This window comes from Erythrolamprus reginae, chromosome 4, assembly GCF_031021105.1.
Source record: "Erythrolamprus reginae isolate rEryReg1 chromosome 4, rEryReg1.hap1, whole genome shotgun sequence".
NCBI classification, from domain to species: Eukaryota; Metazoa; Chordata; class Lepidosauria; order Squamata; family Dipsadidae; genus Erythrolamprus; species Erythrolamprus reginae.
The window spans coordinates 1,022,439-1,048,868 of NC_091953.1; the positions used below are offsets into that span (position 1 = coordinate 1,022,439).

A 26,430-nucleotide genomic window follows, 5' to 3' on the forward strand; every position below is an offset into this window, starting at 1 on the left:
TGGAGCCCACCAGTCAAGGAACTTCAGCTGGTGGGCTCCAGAGCCTCTTCCGCCACAGCCCCGACCTCTGGAACATCTCCCCCCTCCCCACCCCTCTTTTAGCCTTCCAGGAAAGCCTGAAAGCCTGGCTCAGCTGGTGGCCTGCACAGGGCCCTGGAGGAGCAGCTGCTGGCTGGGGGTGGTTGATGCCCTAACCCAGAAGGCGCCTCGGCCTCTGTCCTGAAACCCCGGGGGTGGGGGGTGCCCCTTTGGTTTGCTTTCATTCTAGTCCATTTTTATATGGATAATCATTGTATGTTTTCTTCTTAAGGTAAGTCATCAGATGAGCAGCATTTAAATTAAAAGGGTGGATGGATAGATGGATGGATGGATGGATGGATGATAGATAGATAGATAGATAGATAGATAGATGATAGATAGATAGATAGATGATAGATAGATAGATGTTGTGGTTCAGCCTGGGACCCCTCCGGGAATGGCTGATTTGCTGTCGGTGTCCAGCTCAGAGGCTGAGGACCAGGAGGGGCAGACTGACGAAGAAGCTGAATCCCAGGCTGAAGATGAAGGACAGCCAGAGTTCCACCAGGGGGAGCTCTCCCCAGCAAGCAGCCTGGATTCCCTGGGGGAGGATGCTAGTGACTTCATAGATATGCGACAGAGGAGAGCTAACGAGAGAAGAACGCAGTTGGCTAGGTATTACCAGCATTAGTGGTTGCAGCTGGGTTTGGGTGTGGTGCTCTTGGGAAAGGATAAAAGGTGGCCCCACCCTTCCTGGCTTGTGGAGTTTTATCTTGGAGATTCGTGAGACCTGTCTGTGAACTTTGGTGGCTACAATCCTGGTTTGTGCCTTGGACTCTTGAAACCTTGGGGGGGGGGTGCCAGCAAGAAGCTTTTGGAATTGACTGGACATCAGGACCCTGTTGTAAAGTATTGTAACCTGTCTGCTGTGAAGACAGGTCTTCCTTTATGCTTATTTTTTCCTGCTATAAATTACTTTTGGATTTTACCAGAGTGTCTGGCTGTTTTTTCAGTGGGTGTGGAGGTCTGGGAAAACCCAGACAGAACAGATAGATGACAGATATAGATAGATGATAGAAAGACAGAAAGATAGATGATAGATAGAGAGAGAAAGATAGAGGGTAATAATAATAATAATAATAATAATAATAATAATAATAATAATAATTTATTAGATTTGTATGCCGCCCCTCTCCGAAGACCTGAAGGTAGATAGAGAAATATAGATAGATGATATAAAGAGAGAGAGAGAAATATAAATGATAGACAGGCAGACAGATAGATAAGAGAGAGAGAGAGAGAGAGAGAGAGAGAGAGAGAGAGAGAGAGAGAGAGAGAGAGAGAGAGAGAGAGAGAGAGATGAAACTGTTCTTGAGGGGACACCAGGTGGCCATTCCTGCCCCCTCCTTGAGCACTTCCGTGGGACAGACTCAGAGACCCACCACTGACTTCTTCTGCCTGGTTGCTGGGGTCTGTTTGGCACCTGAACCAAGCAGGAGATGTGGGTCCCTTTTAACCAGGGGTGGTGGCCCCTCCTTTTGGCTCCCACCTGTGCCAGCAGGGCCCTCTTCCCTCCCTCCCCAGGGCTGGGCTTCCTGGCATCCTGCCATGGAGGGAGGGAGGGAGAGAGGGAGGGAGGGGGCGGAAGAAGTGAGGGAAGTGGTGCAGGTGGTGAAAAAGAAGGAGGTACCAGGGAGACTCCCTGCCTCAAGGACTCCTGAGCTGAGAGCAGATGCCCAACCGCGTGGAGAGGCCCCTGCACTCAAAGCAGCCCCTGAAACCCCCCACGGGAGGCCCAGGGAGGCTGAGGGTCCGACCAGGGTGAGGGGGCTCGGAAGAGAGGGAGACCCTTGTACTTGGAGACAGACTCGACCTTCGTTCTTCCCAGGGGGGTCAAATGAGCACCCAGGTTGGGTTTCTTTAAAAAATTATTTTTCTCTACCATACATCAAATAATTCCATCCATATAAACCAAACACAGTAATATGATTTTATTTTGTTTATTTATTAGTTTGATTTCAAGGCTGCCCTTCTCCGGAGACTCATAAAAAGACACCCAAAATATCCTGCTTTGGATTCAGTGGTCACTGTCAAGATCTGCCAGTCTGACCTTCCACCCATCCTTCCCAGGGGGGTCAAATGAGGACCCAGATTGTTGGGGTCAAGAGGCTGATTCTGTCAACCCTTGGAGAGGGCTGTGAAGCGGCAGATAAGTCTATGCATTCTGACGCAGCCTCTTGGGAAAAGACCCCCAGGGAGTCGGACCGGGGTCTTTCTTGCCCCCAACCTCCGGGCTGGGGCGGGGCGGCCCTGGGATGTTTTCCGAGCGCGCCTTCGGCTGGGTGGGCGGCTGAGTCAGCCTCGGGGTGGAAAGTGCTGAATGCGGAGGTTTCCAAATCAGCCTATAAAGCGCCGCTTCTGCCTCCCGCCGCATCAGCAGCCCTGCCCGGAGGAAGGAAGGACCAGCCATGCCCCCTTCGGCCCCAGGTAAGCCCCGGCCGCCGCCCACCTGCCCCGCCTCCTCTCCCGCAGGAGCCACCGCCCGCAAAGCTCACCTGCGCCAGGTAGCGTCCGGCCGCCCTGGGGCGCACAACCGCTTGGCAAGGGGATGCTCCGGGAGGGACCGCTGGGTGGGAGGGGATGGAGACCCTCCGGCGCCCCTTCGGCCTCTCCGGAGCCCAGTCCGGCGCCCCGACGACCACCCGGGACATTGACGAGCCAAGAGACCCCCTTCTCCAGCCCTGCGCCCCGGCGCAAGCGGCCAAAGCCCTCCCGCCGGTCCCCCTCGACATCGGGGGGGGGGGGGCAGCCGAAGCAGCCTTCCCCGGGACGCTGCCGGGGCTTGGAGGGCGACAGGGGAGCCTCGGTCCACCTGCAGGGCAGAGAAGCAAAGCCCCGGGTAGCCGAAAAGGGGAGGCAGCGCAGCCTTCCATCCTTTGCGCGTTTTGGGTAGGATCCCGTCCAATTTGTAGGGATGGAGAGCCAGGTGGACGGCGCAGAAGCCGCCTTGAGTCCCCAGGCGAATAGGCGGCAATAGAAATGTCCTAAAATAAATAAAATCAATGTAAGATGGGTGGATGGGTTGATGGATGGGTGGCTCTTTATACACTGCTCAAAAAAATAAAGGGAACACTTAAACATCACAATATAACTCTAAGTAAATCAAACTTATTTATTTATTTATTTTCTTATTTCTTTACTTACTTACTCATTTACTTATTTATTTTATTTAACTGGATTTATATGCCGCCCACTGTCTGAGGACTCAGGGTGGCTTATAACAATATTTATAAAACAATATAATCAGATTAAAACATTTCATGATAATTAAAAACATTCCATAATAGTTAAATTCCATAATCCTAAGCAGCCTGTCATAATAATAAGAACCCTACAATATAGTCACTCCATTCATATACCAAATGTCCCAATCAATTTGTGTCTTGGACGATAGACAGGTGTCAATTCTCAGGGGACCCCAGGTGTGCCAGCAAAGTCCGGTTTTCAAGGCGTTTCAGAAACCCAGTAGTGGTGGGGGCCACGTGGACGTCAGGGATCTCATTTTTACATTTTATGTTATTATTAGGGTATCATTTTCTGCTTGACCATTTGTCTGGTGTTAATCCCTCCTTATCTGGGTGGGAGATGCTGGTGATAATCTCTCCTACTCTTTTTTGTTTCCTTCCTGAGTTTTTAAAGTTACCTTTCTTGTAAAAGAGAATAGATATCCAGTGCAGCTTGACTGGGGATTTTATTACTATTATTGGTTTATTATTTTAGTACATTTATCAGGCTGCAACAATAGGGTGGGGGAGACCATGGCCCCTTTGTGACTCGTGGACTTCCAATTCTAGTTTTCCTCGCCTAAACCTTACACTTTTTCCACTGTTCAATTTAATTAACTGTTCAACTTAAGTGCCTTCCGTCCCCTGTGCTATTGTCCCTCCTATACCTCTTTATATATCTTTTCTTCTGTTCCTTCATTGATATATTTTACTATGAGTATATCCTCTGTCACCTTCATTATGTTTTGGACAGAATAAATAAAATAAAATAAAATAAATAATTGCCACGGAGGTCCTGTTCCATGGGCTCCTTTCCTGGGTTCAAGGCTTGGAAGGGGCCACTCGCTCCACTTTATTTTTATTTATTTATTATTTAGATTTCTATGCAGCCTTTCTCCGTAGACTCACAACAAAGATAAATACAAAATCGGAACGTATAAGAAATCTAAACTTACGGAGTTTTAAAAACTTATGAAAGAATTTTATAGTTGGGTAGAAAAGAAGCAGCAGAAAGAAAGCTGTATGAAAGGGCATTGTGCTAAATAGCTGTATAAATATAAGAGGGCTATTGTTGACACTAAGTATAAGAATACTGTATATCCACAAATCAAAAAAGACTTTACATAAAGCTGAAACCGTTGGTACCGAGCATCGTAAAATAATATACAAGGTATAAGAAAGAGCTACCAAGATAAACAGCAAAGGGGGGGGGGGGGGGAGTTGTTACATGTTTCTACATTTTTTCCCCTCTTTCTTGTTTTTTGTTTCTATGTTTGTGTAAGATGTTTGTCCATTTTAAGACAATGTGCAATATAAAATTAATGTAAAGAAGTATGAAGCAGATTCCAAGATTATTGTCTTTTTAAATTGTGTATATGGCCAATAAAACTTTTTTCAAAGAAAAAAGAAAAAAAGAAAACAATGTTAATTTGTTTATTATCTTTACTTTCTTAAATATTTTGAAGTACTGTATGTAATAAATAAAATCTAGACTTTACAATTTGGGAGGGGGGGCAATATAGCCTGCATGATAAAATATTTTAAAATTTTAAAAACGGAAGAAAAAAAAAAGAAATGTAAACTTAAAAGTAGTCTGAAAACCCAAGGAAGCCAGGGGGCCCACCCCACTGATCTGTGCCCCCCTCTTCTCTTTCCAGATGCCTGGCCTCTCGCTGCCTGCCTGCTGTTGCTTCTACTCAGCGCCTCCCCCTCCATCCAAGGTAGGGCCACTGTGATGGGTTGCACAGCCAGATGTGGCAGACTGGACCTGGCCTTTTTCCGCCACCTGTCCGAGTCCTCCCCAAGGGTCCGCGACAGGCAGGTGTGGATATTTGAGGGTGTAGACGGTCCCATGGCAGGAGGTCAGCTCTTCTGCACTGAAGCTGCCTCCTACAATTGACCAATGGTGGTTTTGTCAATGACCGTGTTATTAATGGAACTGGAAAATGTGCAAAAAAGGGGCAACAAGAATGACCAAGGGAATGGAGCCCCTCCCTTAGGAAACCAGGTTGCAAGGTTGAAAGACGGAAGCGTTGAAGGGGGGACTTGATCGAAGGGAATAAAATCCTGCATGGGATAGAAAAGGTGGAGAGAGAAAAATTCTTTTCTCTATCACACAATCCTAGGACAAGGGGGCCCCTCCCTAAAGCTCACAGGTAGGAAAGTGAGGACAAATCAAGGGGAATATTTCTTCTTCACCCAGAGGGTCCTTGGTTGATGGAATTCACTTCCAGAAGAGGTCGTGACAGCTGTCAGCCTGGAGAGCTTCAAGGCAGGATGAGACAGATTCATGGAGGCCAAGTGTATCATAGATAGTTATGGAAACGGATGTCCAAGTGCCGCCTCTGTGTTGGTTGAGGCAGGCAGGGTTCCCTTGGGTCCCATGTGTTGGGGGTCAAGGGAAAGGGAGGGTCTTGCCTCCTCTTTCTGCTCAAGATCCCCCTGGACAACTGGGGGGCCACTGTGGGACACAGAATGCTGGACTCGAGGGGCTTTGGCCTGACTTAGCAGGGCTCTTCTTAGGTTCTAATACTTCTACTACATCAGGAATTAATGGTTCCCTTATCCTTTGAATAGAACCGGTCACAAAGCATGGGTTCAAACGATAAATGTACGCAACATTTAATGTATCATAACACTTTAATTTCTTGTTCAGCCATTAGAACTTGTGTGGCTTTGACTTTGCTGTGGTGTATAATAGCACAATTATTAGTACTTACATCCCAGGTTTCTCCGACGATGTTGCCTGCCCCTCCCAAAAACCCACCTGCTCTCTTTTCAGCTCCAGCAGCAGAGAAAGTCTCCCAGATCACGTCTGTTCTCCTCCTCCACCCCCCAGCGTCCATCGGTAGGTCCTGCCAGGTATCTGAAGGGGGGGGAGGCTCAGTGGATGAAGAGAACATCCAGTGGTTGAGAGAACATCTGTGGCGGGGGGAGAGTGTGGGTGGCAGGGAATCCGCGGATTGAGGGAGGGGGCCGAGGGGGCCCTGCGATTCCTCCACGGGTGGACAATGTTCTTCTCTTCCTTGTGGCTCTCAGGGGAGAAGGCCCACGTCTCCTGCAAGGGCGAAACCGTCCACCCCGAGAGTGGCATCATGTACTGGCTGGCCAATGGCACTTTTGTGGACCAGCTGTACCCAAACGGGACGGTAAAGGAGGAAGACACCGAGTGAGTGATTTGGTTTGGTTTGATTTAATCTATCTATCTATCTATCTATCTATCTATCTATCTATCTATCTATCTATCTATCTATCTATCTATCTATCTATCTAATCTATCTAATCTATCTATCTATCTATCTATCTATCTAATCTATCTATCTATCTAATCTATCTATCTATCTATCTATCTATCTAATCTATCTATCTATCTATCTATCTATCTATCTATCTATCTAATCTATCTATCTATCTATCTATCTATCTATCTAATCTATCTATCTAATCTATCTATCTATCTATCTATCTATCTATCTATCTATCTATCTTCCTATCTATCTATCTATCTATCTATCTATCTATCTATCTATCTATCTATCTATCTATCTATCTATCTAATCTATCTATCTATCTATCTATCTATCTATCTATCTATCTATCTATCTATCTATCTAATCTATCTATCTATCTAATCTATCTATCTATCTAATCTATCTATCTATCTATCTATCTATCTATCTATCTAATCTATCTATCTATCTATCTATCTATCTTCCTATCTATCTATCTATCTATCTATCTATCTATCTATCTATCTATCTATCTATCTAATCTATCTATCTAATCTATCTATCTATCTATCTAATCTATCTATCTATCTATCTATCTATCTATCATCATCTATCTATCTATCTATCTATCTTCCTATCTATCTATCTATCTATCTATCTATCTATCTATCTATCTATCTATCTATCTTCCTATCTATCTATCTATCTATCTATCTATCTATCTATCTATCTATCTATCTTCCTATCTATCTATCTATCTATCTATCTATCATCATCTATCTATCTATCTATCTATCTATCTTCCTATCTATCTATCTATCTATCTATCTATCTATCTATCTATCTATCTATCTATCTATCTATCTATCTATCTATCTATCTATCTATCTTCCTATCTATCTATCTATCTATCTATCTATCTATCTATCTATCTATCTATCTAATCTATCTATCTATCTATCTATCATCATCTATCTATCAGATTTGGACTTGGGGCAGCTCGCAACAAACATAGAATACATAGTAAAACAAGTTGATCCAATTAATTATGATTAAAAGGCTTAAAAATATCCTAAAAACCTAAAAAAAACATTCAACTTATCATTCACTCAATCGGTCACTCTAAACACAGTCGTTAGTCAGTGGGGGGAAGATCTAGTGGCCCCAGGCCTGGCAACAGAGATGAGTTTTTAAACTCTTTCGGAAGGCGAGGAGGGTAGGTGCAGCGCAAATCTCTGGGGGGAGTTGATTCCGGAGGGCCGGGGCTGCCACAGAGAAGGCTCTTCCCCTAGGTCCTGCCAAATGACATTGTTTGGTCGATGGGACCCGGAGAAGGCCAACTCTGTGGGACCTTATCGGTCGCTGGGATTCGTGCGGCAGAAGGCGGTTCCGGAGGTAATCTGGCCCAATGCCATGTAGGGCTTTATAGGTCATAACCAACACTTTGAATTATGACCGGAAACCGATCGGCAGCCAGTGCAGTCCGTGGAGTGATGACGAGATATGGACATGTCTCAGGAGGCACAATACCACTCACGCGGCTGCATTTGGGACAATGTGCAGTTTCCAAACACTCTTGTAGAGAGCATTGCAGTAGTCGAACCTGGAGGTGATGAGGGCATGAGTGACTGTGAGCAAAGACCCCGTCCAGATAAGGCTGCAACTGCTGCACCAGGCGAACCTGGGCAAACGCCCCCCTCGCCACAGCCGAAAGATGGGGTTCTAAAGTCAGCTGTGGATCGAGGAGGACGCCCAAGTTGCAGACCCTCTCTAAATTAAGTTTAGTTTAATTTCTTGAGAAAGGCAGAGCAGAGGGGACCCAGCTCTCTCTCCAAACACGAGGCAGGATCTCCGTCCCAAGTTAAACTTCTACCTAGGGAAAAAAGGGGTTTTACCGCTTTATAAAGACTTTCATTCCGGCCACAGCTGAAATGCCCAATCCAGTTTTGGTCACTACGCTACAAAAAAGATGTCGGGAATTTGGAAAAAGTTCAAAGAGCAACAAAGATGAGTCCAGGCCCGAACATAGGAATGATTGAGTGCATGTATAGCTTTGTAAGGGTGATTTATGTATTTTATGCTATTTGCTGTTTTATTGTGGTTATGTTGCTTTTTCGTTGTTGTGATTGTTGTGAGCTGCACAGAGTCCGGTTGGAGTTGGGCAGCATATAAATATCACGAAATAAATAAATATAAAGAACCGTTGTAGGAACTGGGAATGGCTGGTGTAGAGAAAAGAACCGGGGGGATGTGATAGCAATGTCCCAGTATCTGAGGGGCTACCAAAGAAGAGTTGGGGGTCCCCCTCTTCTCCAAAGCCCCTGTAGGCAGGACCAGAAGCAATGGATGGTGACTAAGCTAGGAGAGAAGCAACCTGGAATTAAGGAGAAACCTCCTAATAGTGAGGACAATTAACCTGTTTAACTTCTTGCCACCTGAAGTTGTGGGTGCCCCGACACTGGAGTTTTTAAAGAAGAGACTGGACAACCACTTGTCTGGAAGGTTATAGGATCTCCTGCTAGAGCAGGGGGCTGGACTAGGAGACCTCCAAGATCCCTTCTGGCTTTCATTCTGAAGTCCACAACAGTTGAAACTGGGCCTCGCACCTCTGGAGGGAACCAAGGGCTCATTCCCAGGAGGATTTGTGCTGTTGTTGTTGTTATTTCTTCTCCTTCTCCTTCTCCTCCTCCTCTTCTTCAGCTTCTCTTCTGCTCCTTCTCCAGAGAGAAAGGCAGCACACTGACCAGGAAGCTGATCTTCTCCCAGTTGACCGCACAAGACCTGCACACCAAATTTGACTGCCTCATCACTGACCCCTCCGGCGTGTTTCAGGAGACCCTCCAGTGGTCGAGTACGAAAAAGGAGCAGAGCTCGGGGTGCCCCAAATAACTGAGAGGTGAGCAACATCAACCGGGCACATCTTGTAGCTCACCTGTGGGGCAGGTGGGATCTGAAAGTTTTGGCCATGGTCCATCTGAGCACCAACACAAGGGCCCTGAAGATGCAGAACCCCTGACCTTGATGGTGGGACCGCAGCTTGCTCTTTCCATTAAATGAGCCCCTGAGCTGAAGAGGACTACTCTGGGTCTTCACCAGGAGCCACCACCGAGAAGGTGGCATATGAGAACTAGGCTCCCCAGAACTAGAGGCCCAAACATCTTACGAGAGCACATTTAGAGCACCTCCCCCGTCTATCTCTTCTTTAAGCTCCCCCCCCCCGCCCTCTCGCGTCCCTTGAAATGTCTGTAGCTCCTAGGTGGTCTCTGAGCATGGTTTTCTTGCAGACCTTTCATTACCCAGCAAGGGAACACCATCAGTGCAGGAAGGGAGGGGTTTGAAGGGAGGAGGAGGAGGAGGAAGGAAGAAGAGGAGGAAGAAAAGGAAAAAGATGAGGAGGAAAAGAAGGAGAAAGAGGGGGAGAAAGAGGAGGAGGGGGGAAGAGGAAGAGGAGGAAGAGCAGGAGAAAGAAGAGGAGGGAGGAAGAGGACTGTGGGGTCCTTGGCGTTCTCTGAGTTTGGTTTTTTTCCCCCTGCAGATGTTTCCTGACCCAACGAGGGAAATTCTGGGAGTTGAAGTCCACAAGTCTTAAAAATCACCAAATTTGGAGACTCTTGTTTTAGAAATATTGGGGAATAACACTCACCTAAAAAAACCTAAAATTATTCTGCTGGAGATTTTCAAACGGAGGGTCCTCACGCACAAGGCAGGACTTCTGGGCACCCACCCAAAGGACCCCCCCACAGTCCATTCCCCATACCCCGATTTGTGCATTTTCTACGAGTGTATTTTGCAGCAACCACGCAAGGAAAGTAAATAACCAGGCTGAGGAGACCGTCTGTCTCTAAATCCTGGGGTTTTGTAGTTTTGTAGTTTTTTAAAGATTTGCATAGTTTGGATATTTTTCAATGATTTTTCTGCTTGAATTTTTGTAATCTATAAGTCGCCTTATGGGGTAAACAGGAGAGGATGTCAATTTAATTCATTTTTAAAAAGCCAGGACAGAGCGGTGACTGAGATGAGAGGACCAGATTCCTGGAGACGCTGCAGAAGATTCAAAGTCCACCTTGAACCGTTTGTCTTGGGACACGATTGAATCCTGCGGCCCAAAGGACGTGGCCTCTCGCACCCCATTTTAACGCAAGGAAAGAAAAGTCACGAAGACTTGAGAAGCCCAGATTGTCAAGGGAGTTCTCCATCCCTTTCTGTAAATCACGATTCCTCTGTTGCATTCACCGCACCAATTAAAACCCAGAATTCTAAGCGCCGTGAAACTGTCCTTTTTCCATGCAGGAGGAGGGGGGGCTGGGGAGGGGGGTGGGATTTTATCCCCCAAATTGGGAATAAGCTGTGATTTGCCAGCAACGAGAGCCAAGGGGTTCTCGGCAAGGGTCCTTTTAGAAGACTTTAGTTCAGCAGAGGCTCTTCGAACTAAACTAAGTGGATCACAAGCTTCCTAACAGAAAGGAAGCCGCAGGGGGAGCTAAGCAGGATCACACCAGATCCCTGGACAATTGGCACAGGGATCCCGCAAGGCTTGTGTACTCTCGCTACTTCTCTTCTCCCTATATACCAGTGAGGGCGAACCTTTCATTCCTCAGTTGCTCCCATAATTCAATGCCTGGGGTGGGCAAAAACAGAGCCCCCCAGGCCTTCCCAATGTCTGGGGGATCCAAGTAGGCTCGTGTTTCTAGGCTTCCCTGCAGCTCAGGAAGGGGGGAAACGCCCTCCCCCACCCCCCTGGAGACCTGCTGGAAGCCAAAAGCCCCCTCCCAGAGCCTCCGTGAGAGCCCAACACCAGCTGTCCGGAGCTGAGCTAGGGCAAGGGCTCGCATGCCAGCAGATAGGGCTCCATGCGCCACCTGTGGCATCTGTGTCATAGGTTCACCATCCCTGCTATAGACTAATGACTGCATCTCAAACATACGGCCGGTTTGTGCTCAGAACTGCAAGGGAGACCCACTGAGGCGGCCACCAACAAGGCCCTAGAGCCGGTGGAACACGACCGATTTTCTTAAGATTCTTAATTTCTACCCTAATATTTTTAAAGAAAGCTTTTTAAATATCTCTTAGTTCCTTCAGTTATGTAGCTGAAGTTCCCGGATGCATTTCTCAGCCTGTAAATACAAAAGCTTTTTAAGACCTACGGACTTCAGCCTGGCTGGAGAAATCTGGGAATTGAAGTCCACATGTCTGAAAATTGCCCAGGTTGAACATCTGGCTATAAAAGAAGAAACTCCCCCCCCTATGCTTTGTCTTATCAACTGTTTGCGTGTGAATGTGAGCTATGGTTTATGACCCATTGTTTGTTGTTTATATGCACACTGAGAGCATCTGCACCAAAGATAAATTCCTGCTGTGTCCAACTGCACTTGACCCGTAGAGAGTCCTATTTCTTTCTGTTTTTAAGTTGTGTGTTCTGTATTCCATTTCAAACTCTGCACAATTGTAGGGACCCCTCTGGAGTCTGCGGAGAGGGGCGGCATACAAATCTAATTAATAATAATAATAATAATAATAATAATAATAATAATAATAATAATAATCCCATCTACTGGGGGGCTTTTCTCCTTTTCTCCAAGAGCCCAGAAAGGAGGCTGAGACGGTTGACAGGAGATTCTGCAGAGGGGCAGGGGATCCTTGGCCGGACCTTATGCTGCAGGCCAGCCCCGTCCAGTCGCCCCAAACGATTATGAGGCTGAAAGTCCCAGCCCCTTCTTGAGGGGGTGGTGGGGCTGACCTCCAAGTAGGCAGAGAGAGAGAGAGAGAGAGAGGGATTGCAAAGCCACACTCCAGCCACTCTTGGGAGAAAAATACCATTTATTTACAAGTAGAAACATTATTTTTTAAAATGACACATTTCCTGCTAAAATCTCTACAAAGGCGAGTAAGTAGAGGGTTGCAAGCAGGGGGAAAGCCCAGGTGGCGCCCCCCCCTCAGCCCAGGAGCCTTCTTCCGTCAGGGTCTCCCTCTCTCCTCCATCCACTTGAGGGGGGGGGTCTCCGGTGGAGGGCCAGGACTGTTCCCCAGACCCAGCCGGCCCTGGGCAGCCTCGTGGTTTCTGGCCTCCGCTCGGCTGTGGGCCAGGCCTTCCGATCTGCCCCCCAGGGTCACCCCCGCCCTGACCCACCTACCTGGCTCCAGGTGAGTTTTCTGGCACGCCCACCTGGAAACCTTTCCCGGGCCCCCAACCCAGGCTCCCAGGGACTGCGATACGAAGCAAGGGGCAAAGCTTAGTAAAGCTGTGGCGGAAAGAAGAGGCTGTGCGCCCAAGCTGTCCCTCCCCCCCTCCCTAAGGGAACGGCAGAGACCCCTCCCCATCCTCTGCCGGGGCGTGGCCCCCGAGAAGGCCCCAGGGCTGGGAAGCAGCAGCACAAGACAGGAGACCCACTTCCCCTCCTGGCCAAAGGAATAAGCCTTCCCACAGAACGGACAAGATTGCGAGGGGGGGGCATCGGCAGACGCGAGAAGACCCCCCGCCCCCCCCAAAAGGCCTTGGGACGCCACCCGCATGGCCCCGAGTGAGTGGGGGAAGGGAAGTATCGAAAGGAAAAGAAGGGGGGGGGAAGGAAGGCGCCCACACTCACGGAGGCTGCGAAGGGGAGGTGTCAGGGTGGGACAGGCAGGGAGGCGAGAAGGCCAAGCTCCTAGGCCTGCTTGAGGCAGGGGGAGAGGGCGCAGGGGGAGGCAGGTGCTGGCAGCGGTGGGGGGGCAGCGGCCCCCTCCTCCCTTTTCTCCAGGGGGCAGAGATGGAACACGGTGGAATCGGCAGCCGGACCGGAGGGGGCTAGAAGTGGACCTTCTGGGACTTGGAGCTGCTCTGCAGGGGGAGAGAGAGAGAGAGAGGCAGGGATTAGGGTGGGGGGCTGGCAGGGGGTGAGGAGGGAGGGGGAGAGGCCCAGAAGCAGGAGGAGCCTGGGGGGAAACCCTCCTGCTCAAAAACCCCCACCACAAAGGAAACCCAACGTGTCAGAAGTTGGGGATAAATTAACGGTTTGCCACACTAGAAACCTAGAAAAATAAAAGATTGACAGCAGGAAAAGAAAAAGTCCTCCTGGTCCATCTGCTCTGCCCTTATACCATTTCCTGTGTTTTATCTTAGGATGGATATATGTTTCTCCCAGGCACGTTTACATTCAGTGACTGTGGATTTACCAACCACGTCTGCTGGAAGTTTGTTCCAAGCATCTACGACTCTTTCAGTCAAATAATATTTTCTCACGTGGCTTCTGATCTTTCCCCCAACTGACCTCAGATTGTGTCCCCTTGTTCTTGTGTCCACTTTCCTATGAAAAACACTTAAACCCTCCTAAACCTTATTTAATCCTTTAATATATTTAAAATGTTTCGATTGCCCCCCCCCCCTTTTCCCTTCTGCCCTCCAGACTGTCTTCCACTGTCTATAGAATTTAATTAAGGGGATACTTAAATTTAATTTAATTTGGAGTCTTTGGAGAGGGGTGGCACACAAATATAATAAATTATTATTATTAAATTATCAATAATAAATTATTATTAATGTATTTGATTTCTACCCTTCCCAATCCCGTAGGACTCAGGAGGCCTGATGGTGAGGGGCCCTTGGGAGGGGGGATTTTTCAGGAGGGAAGTGATGCAGCCACAAAGCCTCCTTTCCTTGAGGGGTGCAAGGTCATCCTATGCCCACCCACCTGGGCGGAAGCAGAAGGAGGACTTGCCAGGAAGGAAGGAAGGAAGGACTTGAGGGCAGGAAAGCTGTTTGTGCCAATGAATCCTCCAACCGTGTGTCAGGAGCGTGTGAGATATTGTCACCCTCACATGTGTGCGTGCACACCCACCCTGGTGCTTCAAATCCAGAGAGCAGCCTCACCCGCCCCCCCAACGTGGGAGAGGGAGGGGGGGAGGGGAGAGGACCCCCAGACAGGAAAGGCCTCATGCCACCCCTGCACTTGCCTGCTGTGGCTGCCCCCGAGACCTGTGGAAGCAAAGGATGCTCAGAGGGGCCAAGGCTGAGCCCCCTTCCCACCCCCGTCATCCAGAGCCCCCAGCCCCTTTTGCTTCCAGCAGGGGGAGTTTCCTGCTTACGACTGTAAACGTGGTGGTTTAAATACCTTATTGTGTGGGTGGCTCTGTCAACCGCTTAGAGAGGGCTGCACAAGCTCTTTCTCTTTCCTTCCTTCCCTTTCTTTTCTATCTTCCTCTCCCTTCCTTCCATTTCCCTCCCATTCCTTCTCCCTTCTTTTCTTTTCCTTTCTTTCCTCTTTCTCTCCCTTCCTTCCTTCCGGTTCTTTTTTCTGCCCTCCTCCTTTCGTTCTATGAGCTGGGGTGGCCCAGTGGTTAGAGGACTGACTGCTGGCTGTAGTTCAGGGGTTCAAATCTCCCCACGGGCTCCAGGTGGACTCAGCCTTCCCCGGTGGGTCAAAGGAGGGCCCAGATTGTTGGGGGGCAAGAGGCGGGTTCTCTGCCCACTGCTTAGAGGGGGCTGTGGAAGCTCCAGAAGTGGGATATGAGTCTGAATACTAAATGCCATTTCTACTTTATGGCCTTATTCCATGGGACTGCGGAGGCTCTCAGGCCCTGGTTCTCCACCTGGGGGTCGGGGCCCCTTTAGGGGGGGTCAAAGGACCCTTTCACATGGGCTGCCTAAGACCCTTGGGGGGGAAAGACAAACTTCCCCTGGTGTTGAGGAACGGAAGCTTCTATTCTGGCGCCTCGGAAGATATTTTTACAATCCGACCAATCGGGCGTTGACAGTGGGTGTGTCCCTCCGACCTTCCTGCCAATCAGCTTCAAGCTCTGTTGGGAGAATGGGCGCTAGGCTTATGGTTGGGGGCCACCACAACACGAAGAAATCTACTTCCTGCTCAGGTGTGGGATGAGGACATTGGGGAGGCAGGTGGGGTGCTGGGAGGGCAGGCACAGCAGGGGGGCTCCCCCCTCCCTCCCCCCCACCCTTACCTTGCCCTTCGCAGGGGTGGGGGCGTTCCTTGGAGACCTCCGGCTGCCACTCCGAGGGGAGTTTTTGGGAGTCACCTTACGGTTGGCCCCACGGCGCAAGAGGCTGCTGCCCAGTTTCTTTGGGGTGTTCAGGATGCTGAAGGCCAGCGAGTGACGCCTGTCAGACTGGGGGGGGGGGGGGGGGAAGAAAAATACGTTGCACATTGGAGGAGGAAGAGGAAGATGAAAAGGAGAAGAAGAACAACAACAACAACGAGACTTTAAGACTTGTAGACTGGGCCACCTGGGGCACTGTTAGTACTATGCAGATAAGAGTTTCAGTCTGGCAATATGTATACAAGCAAGCTAACAATGAATGCTTGTCTGTATTGAAGCCCTATAAGTTTAAGAGCTAGTGTTGCACACTGCCACAAGAGGGAGCCAGAGCGCATGATTCTCTCCGTGTGTGTTCTGCTCATTTTGTGCCGATTCCTTGTGACTGCTGTAGTAAGAACAGTGTGTTTGGAGATAGTTTATGTATTTCTAAGCTGTACAAGCAAGGCTTGTAGTATTGTTAATGTATTGATAGCTATTGACTGATTTGACTGGGTATGTCCGGACTGTTTAACGTGACTACGTTATTTGCTAAAGTAAATACTATTTTGTACACTTTGATGCATCTCATTTGTATGACTAAATCATGACTCCTATCTCCTGACTACCTGCTGGACTTCTGCTAGGACTCCACGCTTCTTCTGGAGTTGCCCCCACCCTCCTCGCCTTTCATAAGCTCTTAAAAACCCACCTCTGTCGTCAGGCATGGGGGAATTGAAATATTCCCTTCCCCTAGGCTTATAAAATTTATGTATGGTATGACTGTATGCATGACCGATCTCTTAAATTGGGGTTTTTAGATTTTTTAATATTAGATTTGTTTACGTTGTCTTTTTAGTGTTGTTAGCCGCCCCAAGTCTGCGGAGAGGGGCGGCATACAAATCAAATCAAATCAAATCAAATCAAATCAAATCAAAAAATAAATGTATTCTTGATAACTCAGGGGTCAATCTGCACACTCCTTGACAGGGAATCTGGGAGTTGAAGTCCAAAAGTCTTAAAGTTTGCCAGGGTGGGCCCCCCTGCTCTAAGCCATCAGGGGAAGGGGGAACCCTTTGGTGAGTCTGGGGCCCCCTGGTGACCCACAACCACTTTGGCCCGGCTCCTGCGAGCCCCCGGAGGGCCTTACCTGCTTGTCTGCTGGTTGGGCTTTGCTTTTCTTGTCACCCGCCGGGGGGCCCTGCTTGCGGTCCTCAGTCCTCCCTTTGGGGGTCTGGGGCCGGGGGAAGCAAGTGGAGGATTTCTTGACCTACAGAAGGAACAGAGGGGGAAGAGATGGACTTCTACTAAGCTTCAGCTGAGGAGAGAAGGCTCCCTCCCTAGACAGCTAACTACAGAAGAATAGAGTCGGAAGGGACCTTGGAGGTCTTCTAGTCCAACCCCCTTCTTAGGCAGGAAACCCTACAAACCCTTCAGACAGATGGTCATCCAACGCCTTCTTAACAACGTCCAGTTTTGGAGCATTTACAACATCTGGAGGCAAGCTCTTCATGGATTAATCGTTCTGACTGTCAGGAAATCTATCCTTAGTTCTCAGTTGCTTCTCTCCTTGTTTAGTTTCCACCCATTGCTTCTTGTTCTACCCTCAGGTGCCTTGGAGAATAGCTTCTTTGTGGCAACCCCTGAGATGTTGGAAGACTGCTATCGTGTCTTCCCTGGTCCTTCTTTTCATTAAACTAGCCATACATAGAAACAGAGAAAGACCTCCTGGCCCATCTAGTCTGCTCTTATGCTATTTCCTGTATTTTATCTTAGGATGGATCTATGTTTATTCCAGGCAGGTTTCAATTCAGTGACTGTGGATTGACCAACCACAGTTTGTTCCAAGCATCTACTACTATTTCAGTCAAATAATATTTTCTCACGTTACTTCTGATCTTTCCCCCAAGAAAGTTCCTGCAACCATTGTTCCTATGTTTTAGCCTCCAGTCCCCTAGTCCTCTTTGTAGCTCTTCTCTGCCCTCTTTCTAGAGTCTTTTTTCCATCATGGTGACTGAGACCCACAATCAAAGCTAAGGAACCATAGAGGAGGCAGCAAAGCAGAGAGACCTACAAGGGGCCTCCCTCCACCCCAAGAGGCTGGCGTTGATGCATGGAAGGAGGCTGCCCACCGTGACCCAAAGCCCCTCCCCAGCAGGCCCCCCCTCAGTGGCTGAGAAAGAGGGGCTGCAGCAACACAGGCCTCCCTCAGCCTGGCAGGCGTGGGCCTCCTCCCGAGGGCCCGGCCTGGGTGCTCACCTCGGGGGTCCCTGGCCCCGTCTGGGGCTCGTCCGAAAGGCGCTTCCGCTGCTGCCGCGTGGCGACCCCTCCCTGTGCCCAGGCGGCACTCAGCATGCTGCGGCGGGTGCTGGGACCCTCAACAATCTGGGAGGGCAGCATGCTGGCCCGCCGAAGGGTCTCCTTGGGGTCTCCGGTCATCACCTCTTCGTCTGTGATGGTGGTCAGGAGTGGACAGGGCTTGGGGGGAAAAAGAAAAGACAGGGGCCATTCAGGGGCAGCCCCCAAAGGAGACCTCACGGTCAATCAGGGCCACTACGGGGAGACCTCGACTGCTTCAGGGACCGTTCAAAAGTTACAAGAGCCCTGAAAAAAGTGACTTGTGACTAGTTTTCACACTTCAGGGCAGTTGCAGCCTCCCCAGGGTCATGGGATCAAATCCCGAGGCCATCACGATCCCCTTTTGTGGCAAGCCACATTCCCTTTAGGGGACTGAGATATTCCAGCTCTATTCTGATTCAAGAAGGAGACCTAGGATAGTCACTTCTCTGGGATCTCCTAGAATCTATCTATGAGGGTGAGAGTTCCACAGGTTTAGTCTGGCAAGATTCTGGCTACTGTGTCTAAGCAAATAGAGAACTGAACTTTGACTGGGTTGGTCTATGTCCAATTCATGTCGTTACGGCATCATCACGTGACATATCATGACTCCCCCCTTGCTAAATGGGGCATGGGCATGGCCAGCACGTGACGAATCGGGCCACAGGTTTGACCCCTCTGTTCTGTGTCATTCTTGGGATGAGACCGACAACATCACCGTGAGAAATTGACACTCCTCTTGATTCCGACCTCAATAAAATACGAATTCCCCCGTCCCCCCCGAGGCTCTGTGGGGGTCAGAAATGGCCTGTTTCCCAACTTCTGGTGGGCTCAGGAGGCTCGTGTTTGCCCTCCGCAGGCTCCAAAGGCTTCCCTGGAGCCAGGGGAGGGTAAAAATGTCCCCCCAACCCCTTGGAGGCTCTCTGAAAACCAAAAACGCCCTCCCAGAGCCTCTGTGTGTGTCAAAAATCAGCTGGCTGGCACACCCAGGCACGTTGGAGCTGAGTTAGGGCAACGGCTCACATGACAGCAGATATGGCCCCACGTACCGCCAGTGGCCCCCATGCCATAGGTTTGCCGTCACTGGAATAAAAGCCTGCTTCACGGTGAAACTGCTCGGGGTCTTATGGAAGGACCCCACCCACCCAGACCTTTTGTCCAGACCTCGAGAGACTAAACCCAATGAGACCGCGAGGGTCCTGGGCCCAGCAGGAGAGAAACCCGGGAGCGCCGTGTGGCGGGAGAACCGGAGGGGGCCAGGCGGTCGCTCACCCGTGACTCCAGAGGGTAGCAGGTCTTCAGGTGAGGGGGGCAGATGCGGTTGCGCTGCTGAAGCTCCGCGATGCGGTTCCATCCGTCCAGTGGCTCGGGCTCGTCGTCACAGGGGGCTGCGCAGAAGCTGCTGCGGCCTGTGGGGGGAGGGAGGAGAGGGGGGCAGAGGCAGGCAATGCGTGGGTGGAGAGGTTTTCCGAGGGGGCTCCAAATCCCCCCCCCCGGGGAGAAAGATCCCACAGGGGAGACCGAGGACCCTAGGCCACCCAGTCGGGGGGGGGGGGGGATCATGCGACTGATTATGGTCAAGAGGGTTTCGGATCCTATCTTTCACGGCATGCTGAAGATCAAGGGTCCCCCCCTTCCACCCCTAACATGGCGGGGCCCACACCCCGTGGCCCCTCACTCTTACTGGTGTTTGAGGCCCCGCCTTGGGAGTGTCTCTGGGAACTGCGGGTGGCGGGACGGTAGCCAGGCAGGCTCTTCAGCACGGTGTGGTCGGAGCTGCCGTCGGGTGAGGAGGCGGCCAGCCTGACCAGGGACTCCTGGGAGGGGAGGCTGGCCAGCGAGCGGATGGAGGAGGAGGAAGCCGCTGCCGAGCGCAGGCGGGTCTTGACCGACTCCTGGCCGCTGTCTCTCGAGCCGGAGGAACGCAGGCTGACAAAAGACTCGTTGGTGCTGTCCAGGGCTTCCAGCTTGGGCTGCTTCTGTGGACAGCAATAGAGTTTAGACTTATATACCGCTTCGCAGTGCTTTGACAGCCCTCTCTAAGCGGTTTATGTTGTGAGTGGTCCACATCCGGCTCAGCTGGTCAAGGATTTCAAAGAGCAGGAGACGGAGGAGTAGTGGCATCGCAGGCATCGCAGGGTTCTTTCGGGTATAAATTTATTTATTTTTAAATTCTCCACCTTAAGATACAAGTACAGTGATACCTCGACTTGTGAACTTAATTGGTTCTGGGAGGAGGTTCGTAAGGCGAAACAGTGTTTCCAGTAGGAAACAATGTAAAATCAATTAATGCGTGCAAGAACCCCCCCCCCCCCCCCCCCCACAAAAACGGCGCTCTGCTGGCCGCTGCTGCCCGGCTGTCGCCTTTTGAAACAGCCGGGGGGCTTCTCGGCGTCCTCCTGAACCCGAACGCCAAACCTGAACTTTTGCCGAACTTCCGGGTTCGATGTTTGGGAGAACACTGAGAAGCCCCCAGGCTGTTTCAAAAGGCGACAGCTGGGCGGCAGGGCTTCTTGGTGGCCACCCGAACCCCAACTTTTGCTGAACTTCCGGGTTTGGCGTTTGGGCGGCGGGTTCGTAAGATGGAAAAAGTTCGTTAGAAGAGGCAAAAAATTTTCGAACCCCGGGTTCATATCTCGGAAAGTTCGTATCACGAGGTATCACTGAAGGACTAAACTTTGAAAATAAAAACCAAGAAAGAAAAAGAGGCAAAACCCCCAAATATATCCTCAATATCTGATATTCTATAAATTCCATATTCATCATTATTTATGGAGAAAAGGCGGGGGGGGGGGGGAGAGGAAAAAAACCCTCACTCCAACGTTGAGCTGATTCCCTAATGAAAATAATTTTCCCATGTAAAATAATGTGAAAACATGAACTGTCTTAAATTTGTCTTACATTAGCAACCAGTGCTGCCACCATTTCTTTTTTTCATCTTGGTGTCTACCTGCTATTTTTTCCATGTTACTCCCCCCCCCCCAAAAAAAAATATATTCATATACACCACTTTAGATATTTTTAACTCCCATCCATTCATTACATTTTCCCCAGATTCTATAATATTCTGAATCTTCTTTATCTTTAAGTCTGTTCATTTCAGCACAATCCATAATCTTCCTTATTATTTCTCTTTCTGTTGGTGTCCTACTCCAGTTCCCAGTTTTGTGCAGGCCACTGTTCTTCTCACCCGAGTTGGAGACTGGGGAACCACCAGAGACTGTAGAACCCCCAATTATGGTATTGTCTGATTCAGAGAACAATGGGGACTTTAAGGATTAGGCCCCCTGTTAGATGCAAGAGTAAGGAGGATGAGATCGAGACATGAATATCTCACAAGGAGATAAGTAGCGCCCCCTTGGCTTCACTCTGTGCACCCCCCAGGGGGGCTCGCCCCTCTGCTTGAGAAGCACTGGCCTATGGGTACTTTTGAAACAACGTGTGTGGGTCTTTATTTCTGATAATTGACCCGGCTGGACAGAACAGTTTACAGACTCAGCCTCTTGCCCCCAACAATCTGGGCCCACATTTGACCCACTTCAGAAGGACGGAAGGCTGAGTTGACCTTGAACACAAACGGGGCGATGCCACACCCAAAAGGAGCAGACTCCACAGCAGCCGTGTGCGCATGGCAGGGGTGTCCACCACTACCCCACACAGCCCTCGGCTCCGCTAGCCAGTCTCCTGCGGGTGTAGGTAGGACCAGGAAGGGTCTCCTGCTCCCTCGCTCCCCCCCATTCAAGGCCCACGCCCCCCTTCTTACTTTGATCATGGTGATGCTGATCTGCTGTGTGGTACGCCGGCGGCCAGAGAGGACCTTCCGCCCGGAGTCCAGGGTGATGTTGCCGATGGAATCGATGCTGTTGTCCAGCTTGGAGCGTGAGCGGGTGGGGATGGGGGTGAAGTAGAGGCTCTCTAAGGACTCCCTCTTGTGGGGCGGCGGCTGGGAGGCCTTGGACGCTTCCATGACCCCCGATTCGGACAAAGAGCGGCGGGTCTTCCTGCTGGGGAGAAGCAGAGAAGTGGGCCTTTAAAAATAAAATAAAATCAAAATAAACTTTACTTATAAACACAGAAAACAAAACACAAAAACACTTAAAATCATTGGATGTTGTGTAATGTGCCTATAACACAGCTCTGATCGTATTCGTTTTCTATTGCATAGCTTATATTCACATAACGTACATGGTTCCTCTCCACTGGGTCTTATTCAGGTCTCTCTTCTGTCTCTCCCTTCTTTAAACCGATCCTCTGTCGTTTAGTCTCCAACTTTCTAACATTAATTGACTCCCTGTCTTTGCTTTTTCCTTTTTTCCATCCCGTCATCAAATGCATCCCAACAATTGAAATATTCTAGCTCATCCAGTTCTTTTTTAAGATTGTTTTTCAATTATATCTTCCTCTATATTTTCATTTTCTAATATTGTGCGAAAACTATTCTGGCTTCCGTTGTTTTTGGAGGAGGAGGAGGAGGAAGGCTGTGGGGTCCTTGACCATCGCTGGGCTTTCTTACAGGTGTTTCATACCACAAGCAGGTGACCTTTGGTAGGTTTTAGCACTGAGGGGGTTACACCTAGTTGTGTCGTAAAACACCAGCTAGCCCACCAGGGAACCCGCCTCCCTTCTGTGGCAACCCAGTAGCCCCCTCCCCCTAGAGCAAAGACCTTCCCCAAGGAACCTGGGCAGGGGGAGCGCCCCGAGACCCCCCTCCAGGGCCAGGAGAGGACGCCGCGATGCCGGTACCTGGTGGAGTTAAGTGGCTGCCCTTCGTCGCTGGTGCTCAGGTCGAGGCTGTCGGTGCTGATGTCGGCCGAGCTCTGCCGGAAGGTCTCCCGGCCCTTGAAGGTCTCCAGCGCTGCCTGGACCTTGCCCTGCTCTCGAAGCTGCCGATCCGAGAAGTCCAGCTGGGGGGGGGGATGATTGGGGCAGGGTTAGAAAGAGAAGCCCCCAGGGAGCCAGGCCCAAGGAGGTCCTGTGTTGAAGTGGCATACAATAATGCTGCTCTTTTTGTTAACTCTAGGGAATTGTTGACCACTCCCCATAGGTATTTAGTGGGTGGCGCATGTGTAATTCGGGGTGGAGTTACAACATTTTGCAATGGAGTCCGTTGAAGACTGGAGGTCTCGGCCATGTTATGCTAGACACCTGTCATTTCCCTGCTAAAAACCCTTGGAGAAAAAGAACCTCCTCCGCTGAAATGCTGGGCAGCTGTGGTCAGTACGTCTGTGGCACTGGGAGACTCCTTATCTCACGGAGGAATGCACAAGCAGCTTTGCTCTCTGGCAGCAGCCTCACCGCAGAACTCTTATATCTTAATTACCCTCACTGAGAAACTGCCTAGATCAGTGGTGGTGAACCTAGGGCATGGGCGCCACAGGGGGCACGCGGAGGAGCCATATCTGCTGCTACGTGAGCGCTGCCCTACCTCAGCTGCAATTATTATTAATATTATTATTCGTTAGACTTGTATGCCGCCCCTCTCTGGGGACCTGGGGCGGCTCACAACATACATGTATGTGCCACGTATGTGCCGATCGGCTGATTTTTGGCCTACACAGAGGCTCTGGGAGGGCGTTTGTGGCTCCCAGAGAGCCTCCAGGGGGATGAGAGTGGGCGTTTTCATCCTCCCTGGCTCCAGGGAAGCCTTTGGAGCCCGGGGAGGGTGAAACACAATAATAATAATAATAATAATAATAATAAATAATAATAATAATTTATTAGATTTGTATGCCGCCCCTCTCCGAGGACTCAGGGTGGCTAACAAGACAATACACAATATACAAATCTAATAGTTAAAAACAATTTTAAAAACCTTTATGAAATAGTCATGCCGCTCAACCAGACCATACATAAATGATAATAGCTAAGGGGTATATTAATTTCCCCATGCCTGGTGACATAGATGAGTTTTCAGAAGTTTACAAAAGGCAAGGAAGGTGGGGGCGGTCCTAATCTCTGGGGGGAGTTGGTTCAAGAGGGCTGGGGCCACCACAGAGAAGGCTCTTCCCCTGGGCCCTGCCAGACAACATTGTTTAGTCGACGGGACCCGGAGAAGGCCAACTCTGTGGGACCAAACCGGTCGCTGGGATCCCTACGGCAAGCGTACTGGGCCCACCAGAAGTTGGGAAACAGCCGTTTCTAGCCTCCAGAGAGCCTCCGGGGGTTGAGAGCAGCAGTTTTTGCCCTCCCCAGGCATTGAATTAAGGGTGTGGGCACTCGCGCATGCATGATAGAGTGCATGCCCGCTGTTTCGGCACCGGAGGGAAAAAAGGTTTGCCCTCACTAGCCTAGATTATCTCACATGCCTGACTTTAGCTTGTAAAAATGAGACTTTATGTATAAAAAGACTGATCTGAAATATCCATGTGTGGCTGGGATAGAACGGCTGCTGATAATTCTTTCAACTGCCACAGGAAAATCTACTTGATAAGTAAAGGAACCACAGGTTGTGTAGCCGCTCTTATCGTCTTTTGGCAGATGGGTTGGTCCGGTCTCTTAAAGGGGGGGGAGAGAGAGGGCGAGGTGTCCAAAACGTCCACTTTCTCTTTTCTTTTTTTAACCGAACCAACGCATGGCTGGGTACAGTTAGTGCTTAATAAGACAATGCACTGTTGACCTTTAACCTCTGACCAGCGCCCAGCTTGCCCCCGCCCACCCCGCCCTGCCCACCTGGGCCTGCAGGACACGGACTTGGCTGGTGAGGTTCTTCAGGCTGAGCTCCGACTCTGTGGCCTGGAGCGCCGTGCGCTGCAACTCCTTGGCCATGCGCTCCGACTCGGCCTTGAGCTCGGCGTTCTCCTTCTCCAGCTGCTGCAGGCCCTTCAGCTTCTCCACCAGCTCCTGGTGCTGCTGCTTCTTGGCCTCGTAGTGCGTCCGTGCCTTCTCCATCTGGAAAAGAGGACGGGTCAGCCCGGCCCCTGCTTGAAGCCTCCAAGTCAAAACTACCTTCCACGCCACTCGTCCAGAAAGGGAGAGTTCACGAGGTGCGAATGCAATGCAATGCAAAGCCGGAACTGAGCATCGCGCGCCCAAATCTCCCGAGTCTATGTTTTCCTATTCTTAGGTGCCTCCCTTGGTCATTTCAAGTCTCGGCTGGAAGGCAGCTGCAGTCCGATCCCAGCCGGTTGACCTTAAAGTTGCATCTCTGGGAGATACAGAGAACTTTTTAAGAACATAAGAAGAGGAGCCCTGCTGAAGGGGGCCAAAGCCCATGGAGTCCAGCCTTCTGTGTCCCACAGTGGCCCCTCAACTGTCCATGGGGATCTTCAGCAGGAAGAGAAGGCAAGACCCTCCCTTTCCCCTGACCCCCCAACAAGTGGTACTCAAGGGAACCCTGCCTGCCTCAACCAACATAGAGGCGGCACATGGACATCCATTTCAATCACCACCTATGATACACTTGGCATCCATGAATTTTTGCTTAGAAACATAGAAGACTGAGGGCAGAAAAAGACTTCATGGTCCATCAAGTCTGCCCTTATACTATTTCGTGTATTTTATTTTAGGATGGATCTATGTTTATCCCAGGCATGTTTAAATTCAGTTCCTGTGGATTTACTAAACATGTCTGCTGGGAGTTTGTTTCAGTCAAATAATATTTTCTCATGTTGCTTTTGATCTTTCCCCCAACTAACTTCAGATTGTGTCCCCTTGTTCTTGGGTTCACTTTCCTATTGAAAACTCTTCCCTCCTGGACCTTATTTAACCCTTTCACATATTTAAATGTTTCGATCATGTCCCCCCTTTCCCTTCTGTCCTCCAGACTATACAGATGGAGTTCATGAAGTCTTTCCTGATACGTTTTATGCTTGAGACCTTCCACCATTCTTGTAGCCCGTCTTTGGACCCCTTCAATTTGATCCATCTCTTTTTGTAGGTGAGGTCTCCAGAACTGGACACAGTATTATTCCCAATGGGGTCTCACCAGCGCTCTATACAGCGGGATCACAATCTCCCTCTTCCTGCTTGTGATACCTCTAGCTATGCAGCCAAGCATCCTACTTGCTTTCCCTACCGCCTGACTGAACTGCTCACCCATTTTGAGACTGTCAGAAATCACGACCCCTCAATCCTTCTCTTCTGAAGTGTTTGCTAATGCAGAACTGGCAATGCAATACCTCTATTGAACCCGAGAGCACTAGTTGGACCTGCGCATAGTCCCCCTCGCCACAGCTGTCGGGTGCATGGCAGACTGGCACCACGTGATTGGAAAGCGCAAGCGTGTGGTGGCAACTAATAGGACCCGCCTAGAGCCCCCACCGAGGGCTTCCTCCTGCAAGCCCTTCCCTCTTGGCGTGGGGAGGGGGACGGAGGGCAGAGGCCTGGGGTCCTACCTGAGCCTTGTAATGCTCGGCGGCCTCTTCCTTCTTCCCCAGCTGGGTCTGCAGCTCCGCCGTCTTCTCCTTCAGCTGCTTCATCTCCGAACGGAGCTCCTCCTCACGCACCTACAGAGAGGGGGACCCCCCTCATTATGTCACCCCCTTCTCTCCTGAGCCCCCCCCTCCAGGTCACCCCTGTGGTGATCTGCCCCAGGCCTCCTCCTCCTCCTCCTTCTC

At 50.0% G+C, this 26,430-nt stretch overlaps 2 protein-coding genes across 16 annotated transcripts in view; one reads left to right on the forward strand and one right to left on the reverse strand.

Moving 5' to 3' along the window:
- The first annotated feature begins 2,466 nt into the window (after nucleotides 1-2,466).
- IL18BP (interleukin 18 binding protein) lies at nucleotides 2,467-10,792 on the forward strand. The gene is made up of 6 exons (XM_070749397.1): nucleotides 2,467-2,505; nucleotides 4,961-5,023; nucleotides 6,085-6,150; nucleotides 6,342-6,471; nucleotides 9,256-9,428; nucleotides 10,068-10,792. The coding sequence occupies exons 1-5, from the start codon at nucleotides 2,487-2,489 to the stop codon at nucleotides 9,419-9,421; spliced, it is 444 nt and encodes a 147-aa protein (XP_070605498.1). The 5' UTR covers nucleotides 2,467-2,486; the 3' UTR covers nucleotides 9,422-9,428; nucleotides 10,068-10,792.
- Nucleotides 10,793-12,331: 1,539 nt separating this feature from the next.
- The window catches only part of NUMA1 (nuclear mitotic apparatus protein 1), a 62,555-nt gene continuing 48,456 nt past the window's right edge, over nucleotides 12,332-26,430 (reverse strand). For 3 of the 15 annotated variants that reach the window (XM_070749372.1, XM_070749377.1, XM_070749373.1), the window contains exons 17-27: nucleotides 26,209-26,319; nucleotides 24,545-24,763; nucleotides 22,619-22,779; nucleotides 21,639-21,903; nucleotides 19,560-19,854; nucleotides 19,148-19,284; nucleotides 17,798-18,016; nucleotides 16,689-16,808; nucleotides 15,467-15,631; nucleotides 14,462-14,483; nucleotides 12,332-13,349 (exon numbers count right to left, since the gene is read on the reverse strand). In XM_070749372.1, coding sequence (XP_070605473.1) covers nucleotides 13,177-13,349; nucleotides 14,462-14,483; nucleotides 15,467-15,631; nucleotides 16,689-16,808; nucleotides 17,798-18,016; nucleotides 19,148-19,284; nucleotides 19,560-19,854; nucleotides 21,639-21,903; nucleotides 22,619-22,779; nucleotides 24,545-24,763; nucleotides 26,209-26,319 — 1,887 coding nt within the window. In that variant the 3' untranslated portion in view covers nucleotides 12,332-13,176. The remainder of the gene's footprint in view (nucleotides 13,350-14,461; nucleotides 14,484-15,466; nucleotides 15,632-16,688; nucleotides 16,809-17,797; nucleotides 18,017-19,147; nucleotides 19,285-19,559; nucleotides 19,855-21,638; nucleotides 21,904-22,618; nucleotides 22,780-24,544; nucleotides 24,764-26,208; nucleotides 26,320-26,430) is intronic. The other 12 variants (XM_070749380.1, XM_070749376.1, XM_070749379.1 and 9 more) reach the window with 9 other exon arrangements.